The sequence below is a fragment of the Phacochoerus africanus genome, chromosome 10 (genome assembly GCF_016906955.1).
Source record: "Phacochoerus africanus isolate WHEZ1 chromosome 10, ROS_Pafr_v1, whole genome shotgun sequence".
Taxonomy (NCBI): domain Eukaryota; kingdom Metazoa; phylum Chordata; class Mammalia; order Artiodactyla; family Suidae; genus Phacochoerus; species Phacochoerus africanus.
Genome location: NC_062553.1, coordinates 115,936,729 through 115,954,210, shown reverse-complemented (window position 1 = coordinate 115,954,210; position 17,482 = coordinate 115,936,729). Strand labels below are relative to the sequence as shown.

The 17,482-nt window shown below is 35.7% G+C and overlaps 1 protein-coding gene across 1 annotated transcript in view; it reads left to right on the top strand.

Moving 5' to 3' along the window:
- Window positions 1-17,482, top strand: part of GSTCD (glutathione S-transferase C-terminal domain containing) — a 135,027-nt gene that overhangs the window by 90,473 nt on the left and 27,072 nt on the right. The window contains exon 6 of the mRNA XM_047798527.1: window positions 17,347-17,462. Within this exon, the coding sequence (XP_047654483.1) occupies window positions 17,347-17,462 (116 nt within the window). The remainder of the gene's footprint in view (window positions 1-17,346; window positions 17,463-17,482) is intronic.

Genomic DNA, 17,482 nt, shown 5'->3' with positions numbered 1-17,482 from the left:
AGAATCATAAAAATAACCAGATGGCTGTATCAGGGAGCTCACTTAAAAAAACAAAATTTATTATTTACCTAAAAAAACTTTTTCATATTGGAATGTTGGATACCTAAGGTTTTTTTGGGGGTTTTTGTTTGTTTGTTTGTTTGTTTTTAATGGCCCCACCTGTGTGATGCAGAAGTTCCAGGCCAGGGTCAAATCAGAGCTACAGTTGCGGCCTAAACCATAGCCACAGCAACACCAGTTCCAAGCCGCATCTGCGACCTATGCCGCAGCTTGTGGCATTGCCAGATCCTTTACCCACTGAGTGAGGTCAGGGACCTGATTTATTACAATATTACATATTATAATACTATTCTATAAAATATTTACTTCTTTATATTATAGCTAAGTGGTTATTTTTATTTAGATCACATAGGTAAGTAAGCTGTATTATCTTTGAATTTTATTTCAGAATAGTTAAGGAGAATATTACAAAACATTTGTTATTAAAGGGGTAGCAGTACTATTAGGACTGAGAAAAAAATAATCTGTACCTATTTGGATATGTGAACACATTCTTCTGAAGGGTTAAGATTAAGCCAGAAGTTTCTAAGAAAATTAAATTATACGAAGATTTAGGAAGCTTTATGTACTTCCCATTGTGTTTGTATTTTAATTGCATTATAATCCATAATTAATAATCTAATGCAGATTGACATCCATGATTAAGAAGAAAAATCTATTAATTTTCATTTCTTGCTTATGAATAAAAGGATTCAGCTTCCTTCTGGTTAAAACTCTAAAAGGAACATGGACATTTTGAAAGATTTGCAAATATTTTTCATTGAGAAATATATTTTTTCATGCAAAATCATTTTAATTTCATCTGTAATTCTGAGTGGAAATGAATATTGGATTCTTCATTTGAGTTTTTGTTTGTTTGTTTTTCTTTTTAGCAAGTGATCCGGGCACAGAGTACAATTTGATGCCTTGTATGAGGGTCTCTCTTTATATGCAAAATTCTTTATTTTCCTGGAAACTAATCTCCTTAGAAGCCAATACCCAAATCAAACAATGTACCCTTTTCAGTGCTGAATAAAAGTAGGTCAAAAAGGGATTAAAAGACTGGCATTGCACTAAAGTGAAGCAATGAAAGTTTCACTCTTTAAGCTCTCCCTTGTTATGTGAGAATTTATAAATTACCAGTTAATTCAGACCCCTTCCTTCTGCCTCCTCTTGCTTGCCTCTCAGTGTGTAAGCCTTTATTGTTCATATATGTATGAGACATTGTTTTCTTAGAAATTTTCCCACTGCATCTGTTAGAAATTTTTAAATATCAGTCAACATTGAGTCTACTTTGCTTTATCTGTGTATTTAATCAGTGAAGAAGCTTAGGTTTGATTAGCATAATATTCACTTCATTTTCTGATGCTATTTCTTCTTCATTTACCTCTCCTTTTATCTTCAGTATCTGATGATCATCACTATGCCTTGAATAATAGTCTTAGATTTCTTTATAGCCTTCAGGTTATTGAAGTGTTTGAGTCAATATACATATTTGAAAACCTAGGTACAAGGAGCTAAAAAATCAGTATATAGTTGGTAAGATATAAGAGTTCGAAGTCTCACTGAGAATCCCTTCAAACAAGAGAGTGATAATCCACTGCAGTACAAATTTAAATTCCATCTACTGACGAAAGTAGCTATATGACTTTGGCAGTGGTATCTAAACTTTGTGAACCTCTTTTATTCATATGGAAAATGTATACCTTTTATACAGTTTTATTTTTTTATCAATGCACTTTATTTAACCAATATGTTGAAATAGTATCACTTCAGCTAGTAATCATTACAAAAATAAATGCAAATACTTTACATTCTTTTTTCTATTAAGTCCTCAGAATCTGGTGTGTATGGTTTATATTCTTAGTACTATTCTTATATTTGGCCAGTTAACCAAGTTCATTATCTCTTTTTGGTTTTTCCTGCTCTCAACCTTTCAATTATAAAAGGATATCCAACTGTCTATTTCTCTGCCTATAAAATGACTGGATTAGATGAATTCTAGGGTTTCTTCCATCTTTACAACTGGATAGCTCTTTGTTTAGAGGAGTTGTATCTTTAGTATAAATAATCCTTATCTAAGAATTTCTGGGTCAATTCAGTATGTATAACTATTTTGTGTCATTTTCTGTCTTCAAACTTTTATACTTCCTTACTTTCTCTCTTAATTCATAGATTTAAAATGAGAACAATCAGAAACAAGTTTCTCTATGCTTCTACCAGCAAAATGTACCAACATACCAGCTTCTGTCTAAACCCATACACAACAGGTTCTCCCACCATATTCTCATTTAAGCCTCAGCCTTTCACTGGGTACTGTATCTCATACTCTCTTGCCCTTGATCTTTTTTCCTTTTTCTCCTGAACTTTGCCCATCAGACAACAAAAATGCTGAAGTATCTTCCTTTTTAAAAAATTTTTCTCTTACCCTGCTTCACCTCCAGCTACCACCCCATTTACCTCCTGCCCTTTAAAACAAAATGCCTTTAAAACAGAGTTGTACAAGTGTACAGTAAATACTCACGTAGCCTTCATACCTATTTTTAGTATTTTATCTTACCTTAGCTCTTTAACACATTCATTTTTCTTGAGCTCTTTGAAAACTCCTTGCAGACATTGACATTTCACCACAAAATACTCCTTCATGTATCTCCTGAGAACTAGGGCATTCTCCTAGATAACCACAATCCAGTAATCACAGGATGTTTAACATTAATACAATAATATTATCAAATTTACTGATAACCATATTCAGATTTTCCCAACTATTCAATAATACACACAAACTCTCTCTCTCTTTTAATATCCAGTAACCAATCAAGGGTTGTACATTGCTTTTAGTTGTCATATATCTTTAGTTTCCTTTAATTCAGAACCCTGTTCTTTATAATTTTTGTCTTTTGTGGTGACTTTTTTTTTTTTTTTTTAAGAATCTAGACCAAGTGTTTTGCATGCTATTCTCAATTGGGGTATATCTGTTTTTTCTATTAGATGTGGCTAAACTGTTGGCAAGTTTACAATAAAATGACTCCTGAACATTTTTGGCAAGCATACTCCAGAACAATTCTTACCCAAATCAATTATAACTGTGGTCATTGTAATATGGTGATTTTTTTGTTCCCATTAGGCCTTGTGCACTTACTAGTTTTCTTCTTTTCTCTTGAGCTCCTGATAATCAGGCTTCTATACTACCACTCTTACAAAACTGCTGTTGTCAAGGTCACCAGTGACTTTCATTTACAACCTTGACGGACAAGTCTCAGCCCTTATTTTCCTAGGTGTATCAGCTGCATTTGACAAAACTGATTTCCTTTCTCCTTAATATACTTTCTTTAGTTGGCCTCTGAGTTACCAATAGAATGATTCTTCATCAGTCTCCTTTGGTGGTTCTTTTCCTTAACCTCTAAATGTGAGAAAACCTCAGAATTTAGGCTTCATATTCCTACTGCATCTCAACATGGGGCAATTTGAGTCTTCTAGTTGCTCAGGTCCAAAATTCTGGGGTCATACTTGACTCTTTTCTTTCTTTTTCCCTCTATGTCTGCTCATCAGCAAATCATGTCAGATTGTCTGCTCTATTTTTAAAATATGTACCAAAGCTAGTCACTCCCCACCACTTCCATTGCCCCACCCTTAGTCTGAGCAACTATCATGCCTGGCCTTGACTACTGCAGTACCAGTCAGACTCCCTGCTTCTACCTTTGCTTGCCTGTACAAATTCTTTTGGAAAAGTCCAAGTTGCAAAATCCATCTAATTCAAAATAAAATCCAAAGTTCTGGAGTTCCCTGGTGGCTCAGTGGGTTAAGGATCCAGTGTTGTCCCAGCTGTGACTCAGTTCACTGCTGTGGTGCAGGTTTGATACCTAGCCCAAGAACTTCTGCATGCCATGGGTGTAGCAAAATAAATAAATTAATTAAAAATAAAAATAAAATCCAGAGTTCTTATGTAGATTATAAAGAAGCCTTGCATACTCTGGCCCATGGCTATTTTTGACCTTCTCTTCTGCTGGTCTCCTATTTACTAACTGTTTGTTATCCCCTTTGTGTAGAAAACTCTTACCCCCAGACAGTGCTTATTTTGATCACTTCATTCAGATCTCAAATGTCACCTTACCAGAGAAGCCCTTTCAGATCATTGATTCTAAAATAAGTCTCCTCTCCTTCGCTCTTTGTCCTCTTTCTCTGTTTATTTTTCTTCTTAGCCCCTGTTGTAGTATATGGTCATTTCTTTTGTGTGTTTCCTCTGTCTACCTTCACCGGAATGTGTATTTTGTGGCAGCCGGCAATGCTATATCCCTGACCCTAAGAGTAGTGCTTAGCACCTAATAAATAGTTGTTAATTGGCTGTTGAGATTGCTCTTAGTTGTCTGTTAATGATGGAAAGAAAATGAGTTTTTTTCCCACTTCCAGTGAAAGTTTTAGTTTTATAACTGCTCTTCTTTCCTCTTGAAATGTTATTTACAATGTTTCAAAGTATACTTTAGCAAAGAAATTATGTTTTTGTGGGTTGTATAAATTAATGGGTTATTTATAGTTTTGCTGATTCTTATTACTAATCCCAATGTTTTTCCTCTATGTTCAGATATGATTCCTTAAAAGGAAAACCAAAATTCTCATATGTTAATCTAGTGTTGTTTCTTTTATTATAAATAAAACTGCAAAGTCTTTTGCTAAATCATCCCCTTAGGAATTTTAAAGCTCTTCAGTACAACAGTATTTATTTTGTTGTCCTACATAATTCTCTAGGAAGTCTACCTGTTTTCTACTAGCTTGGGGAGAGAGTGCTCACTTCTCTTATTTGTAGTTATCTTCCTCAGTCAGTCCGTAGCTTCTTTCCACCTGACAACTACATCAGCAATTCCCTTTGTATGGAGTTTTTTTCTTCTTGTTTCCCATGACTGGCTTTTTGCCATTCAGGTCCTAGTTTTGTTACTTGCTCAATAAAGCTTTTTCCTAACTACCTAATCTAAAATATTCATCAGATCAATTTCAACCATATCGTTCTATTTTAATTTTATTTATGTCATTTATCAATTGATATAAATGTTTGTTATCAAACACTTAATGTCCATTATTCTTCAGTAGAATATAAGAATATCCCCTGTTGGACTTCCCACTGTGGCTTAGAGGGTTAAGAACCTGACATGGTGTCCATGAGGACGCAGCTCAATCCCTGACCTTTCTCAGTGAGTTAAGGATCCATTGTTGCCACAAGCTGTGGCCTAGGTTGCAGATGTGGCTGGGATCTGACTTTGCTGTGACTGTGGCATAGACCAGCAACTATAGCTCCTATTCACCCCCTAGCCTGGGAACTTCCATATGTTGCTGGTGAGACTGTAAAAAAAGAAAAAAAGAATATCCCTTGTTATCTATTGTGTCCTAGCTCCTTCATTAGGACTAGACTTGATTAGGACTAGTATAGTAAATGCTTTTAAAAATTGCTAAATTAATGAACTATTCTGTGAAGGCTGTAATGAAAGAACTAGAGGAATAGAGGAAGATTCGAAATTCCAATTTAGGAAAAAATGTCATTCCCTGCCTTCCTCTACCCTACCTAGGCCCTGAACTAGTATATCCATATGTCAGTAAACTCCTGCCTCCCAAATGGCGCAGTTTCAGTGAAGCCTTGTTCTTTTTGATCTGCCATCTCTTGTGACTTAGGTTAGGCCCTGCCACCCACATATCCCCAGTGGTAAACCTTCCTTTCCCTCAACCCTATTGGCTGGACCAGTGCTGCAGACACTGTTGCTAGACCTGTATAGGTATCAGTACTTTTCCAGATTGGGTACCTTTTGAATACTTATCTGGATCACTGTCTCCATCCTTTTCCATGCCTGTAGCTGGGTTAGTTCCCACAGCTTCCCCCCCACCCCACTATCCACTGCTAATGAGATCCCAACATTCTAACAGGCCCATGAGGTTTAGGATCATTAGAAAGATAAAGGGAGCTGTAGGACTGGAATTCAAGTCTCCCCTTGAGGTTTATACAGTCCTTCTGCAACTTGTAAAGAATACCACTGCCTTGGGCTGTTAACTCTTAGGTGTAATAACTATTTTCTATGTTAGTTATCATCATAGTATCTAACACATTCCATATATAGGTAGGTACCTTAATAAATACTGTTCAATGATGATAATCCTTACAAGCCCAATGTTAGGATGTTCTGAAAGTCTACTGCTGCATAAATAACCACTGCAAAGCTTAGTGCATTTAAATAACAATTACCTATTTTATTGACAAATCTTCTGTTTACTTAGGACTTGGGAAAGCTTTTCTGTTTATACAGCATCAGCTGGAGAGGCTTGGCTTCCTAAAGCGTGATGCTGTGTTCGGAGAGCAGGTTTCTCAAAAGATAGGACATGGAAGCAACCAGAAACTGGTATAGTGATGCTTCTGTATCACACTGGTCAGGCAATCATAGAGCTCAATTTTAGGGAGCAGACATAAATGCCACCTCTTGGTAGGAGTACTGTATGTTAGCATAATATTAATATTATAAAAGAAATTGAAGCCATGTCACCTTAGATATACTCAATTTTCATTTTTTAATCAAAATAAGGAAAAAATGAAATAAGAAAACCTGTGGGTCGTGTCATAATAGAAATTAGAATAGTATATATGAGAAGATATTTTTAAAAAATCACTGGACTCTGGGAAAGTTAACACCATTTCAGACTACTAGCTTATCTTTTAACCTAAATACTATGAAACCCATCAAATAGGTGGTCAAATTGAGGATTACTTGAATGATCTTGAAAGTTAATGAAACTATTAAAATACCTTCCTATTAACTTAAGCTTCTAAAAAAGAGGAAGAAGAAATAAATGCCTATTTCTAGAGTTAACTTTTTTGTTCTAAAGCATTTCACTTTGGTCTTGTGGGCAACTTGGAAGATATTGTGATCTTCTTGTAAAAACTAAATTCCAGAGCAAAGAAATGTTTACTTTGTGCGGTATAAATAGAATTGAATGAAATGAAAATATATGTGTTCAGTTAACTCTGATATCTGGTTTTCTGAAGTCAAAATATTTTATTCATCTTAGAGAAAAAAAATAGAAGGAGTAAGAAGGTCTTAAATTTTCCACTATTCACTGTATCTAAGCTCATTTATAAGCGAAACGGAAATAATGTGGCTATTTGAATTGGCAAACAATGTGGCTATACTTCTATACTTTCTTTCCCTTTTGTTCCTCCACTCTATCTTGCCTAAATATGTTTTTATATATATCTCAATATATGTATTGAGATGCTCTGAAAGTAGATATGGAACACAAAGATGCATGCTGTATTTGTCAGCATCTGGAGTATTTTAACATGAAAGTTCATCCCAATATGTTTCCATTTTATTCCCTCTTGGATAATCCAGTCTTGCAACATATTTGTTGCTCAACCTCCCCATGTCACTTTTCTATGCGATTTTAAAGGTTGCTACAGTGCCAAGGTGAGGAATGGTCTCTTTCTAGAACGGGTAACACTTAAAGTTCAATTAACTCAGCAGAACAACTGATGAGACCTCCAGATAAAGCCTTGGTGATATATTTCAAAATATTGAAGTTCAGAACTTAAAGTTATCCTTTTTACTGGTCAGCCTGCAATTGGAAATTTTATTTAAAGGCAAACTGAAATAAAATGCACTTTATAACTGATTCTGAAGAAGTTACTTTTATCCCTAAGATATAATTGTTAAGAACGCCTCTCGCTTCCCTATTAAAATGTACCTCGCTTCCTTGAACTCTTGCATGTAAAAAAACGGAGGGAGGGAGTTCCCGTCGTGGCTCAGTGGTTAACGAATCCGACTAGGAACCATGAGGTTGCGGGTTCCGTCCCTGCCCTTGCTCAGTGGGTTAACGATCTGGCGTTGCCGTGAGCTGTGGTGTAGGTAGGTTGCAGACACGGCTCGAATCCTGTGTTGCTGTGGCTCTGGCGTAGGCCAGTGGCTACAGCTCCGATTCAACCCCTAGCCTGGGAACCTCCATATGCCACGGGAGCAGCCCAGGAAATGGCAAAAAAAAAAAAAAAAAACGGAGGGAGGACTATCCCTGAAATTCTGAAATCAAAATCACAGTCATCTGTTTAAGAGGTGGCAGATGATATTGAAAAGAAGACTGAACCTGAAATTAGAAACCCTCACTCAGTTGGAGTCCCACCTTCACCATTTACCAGTCTGTCTTTAAGCAAGTGTGGAATTTGAGCAACCTCTTCAGTCCTGTATCCTCATTTGTAAATTAAGGAACATGTTATCCACCTGACAGCCTGATAGTCTTGAGGTTAGATGATATATCAAATGTGCAAGTGGTTAATAAATGATAAAACGTCATGTAAACAGAAACTATTATCAATCATTTTAGAGACTTTAATGAAAGAAATATAGATTTTTGTAAGTTAGGGCTATTAAAATGCCATTAAAAATATTGTGCAATGTGGTTATAAAATACATTTTCTAAAGTCAAATATAATATTTTTGTACTATTTTAAATAAGGTATAAGTTCATTAAAGACGGAAATCAAGTGTTAGACATCATTGTGTCTCTAACATTGTCTAGAACAGTATGTCAGGATGGTTGTTGAGTGATTGAGAAAGATATTTATGAGGTCATTATTCCTCAACTTGGAGAGGAATAAATTGGCTTCTTTTAGCATTTTTAATTTCTAGTTAATAATTATTAGCTAATTAATAATTAGCTAATTTCAAGTTAATATACTGTTGATTTCATAGACTGCACTTTGAGATGTATAAGTGCACTGGGAATGGGGGAGAGAGGGAAGTGATATCAAATAATTAGTATCAACTGTTGCGAGAATATTGTCACTCTGAGGTTAGCATGGCTAAGAGGATTAGTGATGCTAGCCTGCAACTTGCTTTAAAAAATGTAAATTGGAAAGACTATCCTAAATTTGTAGTATTTCCAACAAGTTATCCCCAAAATTTAAAACAAGGTTGCCCTAACCTAAAGTGTGAACTTTATGTTGCTGCCTCATTTCATGCATCCTCTCAGGAATTTCCCTAGGAATTTTATTACTTTTCTAGCTTCTGATATAGTTTTAAATGACGTCTTTCTTACTCCCTCATAAAAGTTTTCAGAAAATTGTCCATTCCCAACTAAAACACTGTTTTATAATTGCATTTTAGGGCTGCACCTGCAGCATATGGGGTCGAATTGGAGCTACAGCCACTGGCCTATACCACACCTCACAGCAACACCGGATCCTTAACTCACTGAGCGAGGCCAGGGATCCAACCTGCATCCTCCTGAATCCTAGTTGGGTTCATTAACTCCTGAGCCATGAAGGGAACTCCCCAATTTTTTTTTTCTATATCAATACAGTTTATTTTCTAATATGATTGAACTTGTTTTCCTACTTATCACCTGTAAAAATGAACATACTGACTTGAAATGCAGTTTAAGTCATAATTGCAGAGAAAATTCATTCATTAAACTTGTATTGAGCAACTGATATGTGCCTTTCAGTCTCCAATACTCTTTCCATTTAATTGGGCCCAAGTTTATATGGTTTCTGGAAAAATCATCTGTATCTGTTTCATGGAGACAGAAGCAATTTCAACTAATGGTTCTTTTGCCTTGGATAATAAGACAGCTTTTTCAGTTGTTAATAATAATAAGCTTTATAGTATAAAAGATTATTTCTTTAGGGTGGTAACAGAGTTTGAAAAAGTATCTTTTTTCTCTTTTGTCTTTTTAAAAGAAAACTTATTATAAAAATAATACATTTAAATGTAGCCAGGAGTAAGGAATAGGTTTCAAGCAAAAGGAACAAATATATAAAGCAACTGACTCACTAACCATGATAAATCAAGGAACTATCTATCCTTTGTTCAGAGAGACTGGAATATAGGAGATATATTTATGAAAGTAGCAGAAAGTGAGGTTGGCAAATTCATAGGGCCCAGATCATTAAAGGCCTTGTTTTCTTGCCAAGAAGTCAAAACTTTTTTTGTAAGGCAGAGAGGAGAGGTATTTTCATGGGTAGTTTTGGAAGGGATTTTAATAATATACCCAAGTAAAATGAACTCAGTGAAAAGCTATGGCACAGAGACAGAACCTAGTGAGCACAACATTTCAGGAGAGCTACCACGGGGAGAGGAGCCTGGGAAGGAGAGCCAGAGTGAAAATCCAATAAGGAGTCCAAAGGCTTTCTTGATCTAGAACAGCAGAGTTCAAAATGTACTCAATTTATTCAATTACGTTTTCTTAATTAAATAGTTTAATGACGTTAGCATCAGTTGAGGTTGAAAATTCCATGTAATTTTATGAATAATCCTAATTTGAGGATATACTCTATCCAGAATAAAATGATGCAGGCTAGCATTATAAAGAGCATCTCTAGTGTGGAATAATGTAAAAATAGCAGAGCTGTCTATTCAGAGAGAACTTGACTCTTAGGAGCTCTAAGCATATTAGGTATTGAAGCAAAGCCATGTTTCCTCTACACCACAAAGAAGCATGATAAGCAATTACTCAATTATTATTGACTGTATCCTAAAGGTCTACTGCTGTTTTTTTAATGGTTTGTGTGGCACAACTAGCTGGTATTCTTCAGTAGGTGATTAGAATGAAAACTTATAAAATGTGCTCTCTAAATAAAGTTTAATCAGTGAAATGAAAAAAAAAAAAAAGATAACAAGCAATGCTTTTCCCACCTGGCCCTTCCTAGATTTTCACCACTTTCCCATTGATCCTCATTTTCAAGCCCAAGTGAGCTAATTGCAGTTTCCCCTTAAGCATATCATATAATTCTTAACATGATTCCCCCACCCATTCTACCTGGAAAGTTTCTGCACCTCCTTAAAGACTCAGCTGAAATGCACTGCGTTTTTATAAAATCTTCTGTGATGTCTCAGACTGTTGGTTCTTTATCTGCAGTGCATATAATGAACACCCACCGTCTTCTTAAGACACCCTCTTAGTTCCTGAAGGACAGGAATTTGTGTCCTCAACATATGGACAAGTACTGGACATATAGCAGGAACTTAGTGTGTCCCAAGCATGAACACTATAGCTATCCTAAAAGGGAAACTTGGGCTTCATTTTTTGTTCTTTGCTGTGTAAAATGTAAGTGACCATTCATCAGAATGCCTTACTATTGTTAATTGAGTCCCTTAAAACATTGAAATTTGTGGTTGGTGCCTTCCTTCTTACCTGCCAAAGGTCCTATCAGTGCCACCCTGTCAATTCAATTGTCCTATGCCTTCTCTACAACCTCTCTACTGCACTCATCTCTCTTGAAGGAATTTACTCTTTCTCTCTTGTTTTATAGCTTTCCAAACAAAAGCCAATTTTAAAAATCTCTGAACCATTAGTTTTAGCCTTTTTGTCTCCATATTTAATTATATATATCTTATGTGTGTGTGTGTGTGTGTGTGTGTGTGTGTATCTTTTTAGGGCCACACCTGCAGCAGCCTTATGGAAGTTCCTAGACTAGAGATCAAATTGGAGCTGCATCTGCCAGACTATACCACAGCCACAGCAATGCCAGATCCAAGCCACATCTTCGACCTACACCACAGCTTGCAGCAACACCAGATCCTGAACCCACCGAGCGAGGCCAAGGATCGAATCTGCATCCTCATGGATACTAGTCAGGCTCTTAACCAGCTGAACCACAATAGGAACTTCCATGTTTAATTATATATATATATTTTTAATTCACAGAATGTGGTTGGTATGCTACGTCTCAAAGAAATACTTGGAAAACAAACCAGCAAATGAACTTTTTTAAGTCTAATGTGTATCCAAGTGCCCAACCACTTTCCTTTTACCAGTAAATTATAGCATTCAAGGCACTTTGTTGCTTCACACTAAGAAAGAAAAGATTAAGAGCTGTCTGATCTTGAGCACAATTTACAAGACTGAGCAGGTGTCCTGGCTGCACATGTGCACATTTTCCATCCATAGCTTTTTATGTTTTTATTTCTGCTTTATTTGACGCTTTGAACCATATAAAAATACTGGTGTTCTAATGTGGCTTTTCCTTAGTTTATATGTGTACACACAGATACACAGAGCTATTATATTTTTAATTGAATTATAGTTTATTTACAGTGTTGGATTAATTTTAGGAGTACAGCAAAGTGATTCATTTACACATAGATATGTATCTTTTTTTCAGGTTTTTTCCCTTATAGGTTATTACAAAATATTGGGTATGATTCCTTGTGCTATATAGTAGGTCCTTGTTGATTATCTCTTTTTTTTCCTTCTTCCAATTTTTAAAAAAATTTTGGACCCATAACTTATAATTTACATATTGTGGGAGTTCCAGTCATGGCACAGTGGAAACGATTCTGACTAGGAACCATGAGGTTGCAGGTTCAATCCCTGACCTTGCTCGGTGGGTTAAGGATCTGGCGTTGCTGGGAGGTCGCAGACATAGCTCATATCTAGCGTTGGTATGGCTCTGGCATAGGCCATCAGCTACAGCTCTGATTAGACCCCTAGCCTGGGAAGCTCCATATGCTGCAGGTGTGGCCCTAAAAAGACAAAAAGACAAAATAATAATAATAATAATTTACAGGTTATCAACTCTGAAACTATGACAGGTTAAGGCAAGGCAGGCTATATTTGTTCCTCCTGCTAGGTAAGACAATAGATACCTAGTTTATATCCAAATAGTTTTGCTGCCTTTCTGTATTTTTCAACTGTTAATTTTTTTTTTTTAAAATCTCAGAGTTATCAGGGCAAGGTTGCACCAACAGCAAAAGTGATTCACTTTGTGATGAACAAGGCCCTGGTTTTACTTTCTCATCATTTGGCTCCTGTTTCTCAAACTGGAGTTCACTACTATGTGTTTCAATGAGCTGCTCAGAGAGGTGAGCTTCCAAATTGATGAAGCCCTGTTCCAGGAAGGATAGCGCCGCCTACTGGATATCTAAGAGATGCCAGTGGCTGTTCCATTCTTCCTCTAGCCTCTGCTTCTGAGTATCCTCTTCATTTACTCCCTTTCTGAAGACCACCTTTTTTTTTAAAATTGAGGTTTAGCTTATTTACAATGTTGTGCTAATTTCTACTATACAGCAAAGTGATTCACTTATACATATATATATACACACATACATATATATATATATACACACACACACATATACGCACACACATTCTTTTTTAAAAATTAGTTTCCATTATGGCTTATCATAGAATATTGACTATAGTTCCTGTGATAAACAGTAGGACCTTGCTGTTTATCCATTCTATATACAATAGTTCACATCTGCTAACCGCAACCTCCCAATCCATCTCTCCCTAAACCTGCTCCCCTTAGCAACTACAAGTCTTTTCCTTATTTCCCTTAATCTGTTTCTGCTTCATAGATAGGTTCATTTGTGTCATATTTTAGGTTCCACATACAAGTGATATCATATGGTATTTGTCTTTCTCTTTCTGATTTAACTTCATTTAGTATGATAATCCCTAGTTCCTAGTTATCTATTTTATGTATAGTAGTATGTATATTTAATCCCAAACTCCTCATTTATCCCTCTCCCTGCTATTTCCCCTCTGGTAAACAAGTTTGTTTTCTATGTCTGTGAATCTATTTCAATTTTGTATATAAGCTTGTCTGTATCTTTTTGTTTGTTTAGTTTCCACATCTAAGCAGATATCATGTGATATTTGTTTTTATCCACAGAAATATATGGCTTACTTCACGTAGTATGATAATCTTTAGGTCTATCCATGTTGCTGAAAGTGCCATTATTTCATGCATTTTATGACCGAGTAATATTCCATTGTATATATATATACCACATTTTATTTCTTCATTTATCTGTTGATGGCCATTTGGGTTGCTTCCATGTCTTGGCTATTGTAGATAGGGCGGTAGTGAACACTGGGCTGCATGTGTCTTTTAAAATTATGGTAGATATTTGCCCAGGAGTAAGATTGCAGGATCATATGTTAGTTCTAATTTTAGTTTTTAAAGAAACTTCCATACTATTCTTCATAGTGGCTGTACCAATTAATGTTCCCAACAGCGAAGGGGTGTTCCTTTTTCTCTACACTCTAGCGTTAATTATTTGTAGACTTTTTAATGATGGCCATTCCCACTGGTGTGAGGAGATACTTCATTGTAGTTTTGATTTGCATTTCTCTAATTAGTGATGTTGAGTATCTATTCATGCATCTTTTGGTCATTTGTATGTCTTCTTTGGAGAAATGTCTATGTAGATTTTCTACCCATTTTTTGATAAGATTGTTTGTTTGATATTGAGCCATATAAGCTCTTTGTATATTTTGGATATTAATCCCTTGTCAGTTACATTGTTTGCGACTATTTTCTCCCATTACTTAAGTTGTCTTTACATTTTGTTTATGGTTTCCTTTGTGTACAAATGCTTTTAAGTTTAATTAGGTCTCATTTATTTATTTTTGTTTTTATTTTCATACTCTAGAAGGTGGATTCAAAAAGGTTATTGTGGCTCAGTGGTAACGAATCTGACTAGTATCCATGAGGATCTGGGTATGATCCCTGGCCCTGCTCAGTGGGTTAAGAATCTGGCATTGCCATGAGCCTGACATGGGGCTCAGAACTCTCAATCCTGTGGGAGAACCTCTGTGATATAATTGTTTTCCAGTATGTGGGCCATCCACAGTTGTGGTGGTGGGGTAGTGGGATTTAAATATATCATAAGTGCACCCTCCTCCCATCTCATTGGGTTTCTTCCTTATGTCTTTGGATGTTTGGTAGGTTCCAGTCTTTTTATTAGTAGTTGTTCAGCAGTTCGCTGTGATTTTTGGTGGGCTGATGAAAGGAGGTAAGCTAAGGTTTTTCTGTCGATCATCTAGTCCTGAGGAGTGGCTCTTTGATAGTTTAGAAATTGGCTCCTTTACCCTTGTACTTTCTTTTTGGACAAAACAAAAACAGTGAAGTTGTCTAAATAATCAAGTTCCTTCTGATTTGAATTAGATAAGGAAAAGATCTCATTGTTGGAAAATTACACTGCAGGACAAATAAGATCATTTGTATTAAAACATTTGATTATTGGGTTTTGGTGACAGATAAAGAACCATCAGTTTTAGTCAAGTTAAAAATATATTTATACTTTTATGCTTATAAATGGTGTCTTAGGCATAAAAATATTGGAAATAAATAGAAAGTAGGATTTGGTTTTTAAATTAATACCATATGTCAAAATGTTTAAGACCCTATTCATGGTTCTAGGAACTTCATAATATTTTTAAAGGTAGAATGAGGGAGAAGAATGTTTTATTGGAAGCCATTTTTCCATAAAGCATCTGGGTATCTTGCTACTGTATTTTTAGCCCAACCTGTGATAATATGGGCAGCTTAATAATCTATTTAAACACAGCTCTGAAAAGTATCTCTTTGCCTTCAACTTTCATTTAAGCACAGAATCTTTCTATGCAAAAGTACAAGTTTAGCAAGAAAAGCATCTTCTTCAGCATTTGCTTTTGAAACAGAGCTAAGAAAGTGAGGTAATTCTAAATATCTAATAGGAATAAAGTACAGAATTTACTATTATATATTCCATTGAATGAGTTTTATTTTCTTAGCTCCTTGTTCTTAACAAAAGATTATTCCTTTTCACTTTCTTTCATGAAAATCCTTTGGCTAAAAATTGTTAAGAAATCCACAAGCAAGAATTCCCCTTGTGGCTCAGGGGTTTAAGAACCCAACATAGTGTCCATGAGGATTCAGGTTCGATTCTTGCCCTTGCTGAGTGGGTTAAGGATTTGGCGTTGCCATGAGCTGCAGCATAGGTCACAGGTGCAGTTCGGATCCACTGTTGCTGTGGCTATAGTGCAGGCCTCAGCTGTAACTCCAATTATTCACCCCCTAGCCTAGGAACTTCTATATACCACAGATGTGGGAAAGAAAGAAAGAGAGGGAAAGGAATAAAGGAAGAAAGAAAAGAAAGAAAGGAAGGAAGAAAGGAAAGAAGGAAGGAAAGAAGGAAGGGAGGGAGGGAGGGAAAGAAATTGTGTTCATTTCTTGCTTCTCGGTGGCTCCACTCTGTTTAATAGCTCTCTCGAGGGCCTCAAAAACACTTTTTCTTTTTGCCTTCCAAATTCCTCTTCCTCTCCCCTTTCCTTGTTTGTATTCTTCCTGAAAATTAAAACTACATTGCCATAATAAAAATAAGTAAGGTGAATTTATGACTGGATGGATAGATAGATAGAAGTGTGATAAACCAAGTCTAGTAAGTTGTTAACAGTAAAATTTAGGTGGAGAATATTGAGTCATTCACTGAATCTTAATTCTTTCATCTTTGCTATGTGTTTGAAAATTGTCATAATAAAACCTCTTAGGATAGGATGACAGGGCCTTTCACTAACTCTGTGTTTAAATTATTTGCAATTATGTTATTGGAGGAAAATGAAAATAAGTCAGTGGAGCAGGCTTTCCAACTTTGATATCTGTAAATAATTTTAAATCAAGCCAAAAAGATTATCTGGGTTTTTCCTTTTATCTATATCACAGAAATCTACTCTCTTACATTTGCTTAATTTTGCTCTTATAAACAGTGCATTTGAAATGTGTAAAAACAAATAATTTTGTTCATTCTTCTGAAGATATTTTAGTGGACTTGACTAGTGGCTTTTGAAAGGAAAATTAGGATGTTTTCATGCTTCTTGGCCTAAGGCATTTAGTACTTGGAAATGCCCTATCTTTAATCTCTAATTGCATTAAATTTCTGTGTCTGACTTATGAGGAAAGGAAGCATCAAAGAAGAAATAAGAAAATCTAATTTGTTTCTAAATACAATAACCATTGATATATTTTAGACAATGTGACACCTATGTTCCAAGTGTCCTAACCAGAAGAATTGAGTCCAAGAATATGCCAGTTAAACAGTTCAATCAGTTAAATGTTTTTATTATTATAGGTCTCCTTTCTCCAAGGAGATTTAAGCAATGTGCTAACATTGAGTTATCTTTATACTATGTCTCTGAGAGGGATAGAGGAAGAGATCATTACTGTTAATTTTTATTCACCTAGTAAACATTTATTTAACATTTATGTCATTTATGACTCTGAAGTTAATGTTTTACTTATTGTATCCTCTGTTTAGAAGACATTTTTTCATAAATTTTCTGTCAATGACTATTGGAAGAAAAGGTGGATAGAAATAAAGGTAAAAATAAGAAAAAATAGAATTCGTCTCTAGGTTCCACTTCTCTATTCCTCTCATCATGGATTACATGGAATGTGTCATTCACGTATATGTTTACCAGTCTTCCTGTGTGCTGCTGGTATATTCTGCAGCTGCCTTCTCAGTCCCTCACAATATGTAACGTTCCATTGTCTTCATCTCTTGTCCTCCCCAGGTAAAATGTCCAGCGATCGAGCTTTGAGGAAGCAGCAACAGTTAAACAACCTTGTTTATGTGGTGACAAATCAGGCCAAACCTGGTGACAGAATTGTGGATTTCTGCAGCGGTGGGGTATTACATCTCTCCTTTAT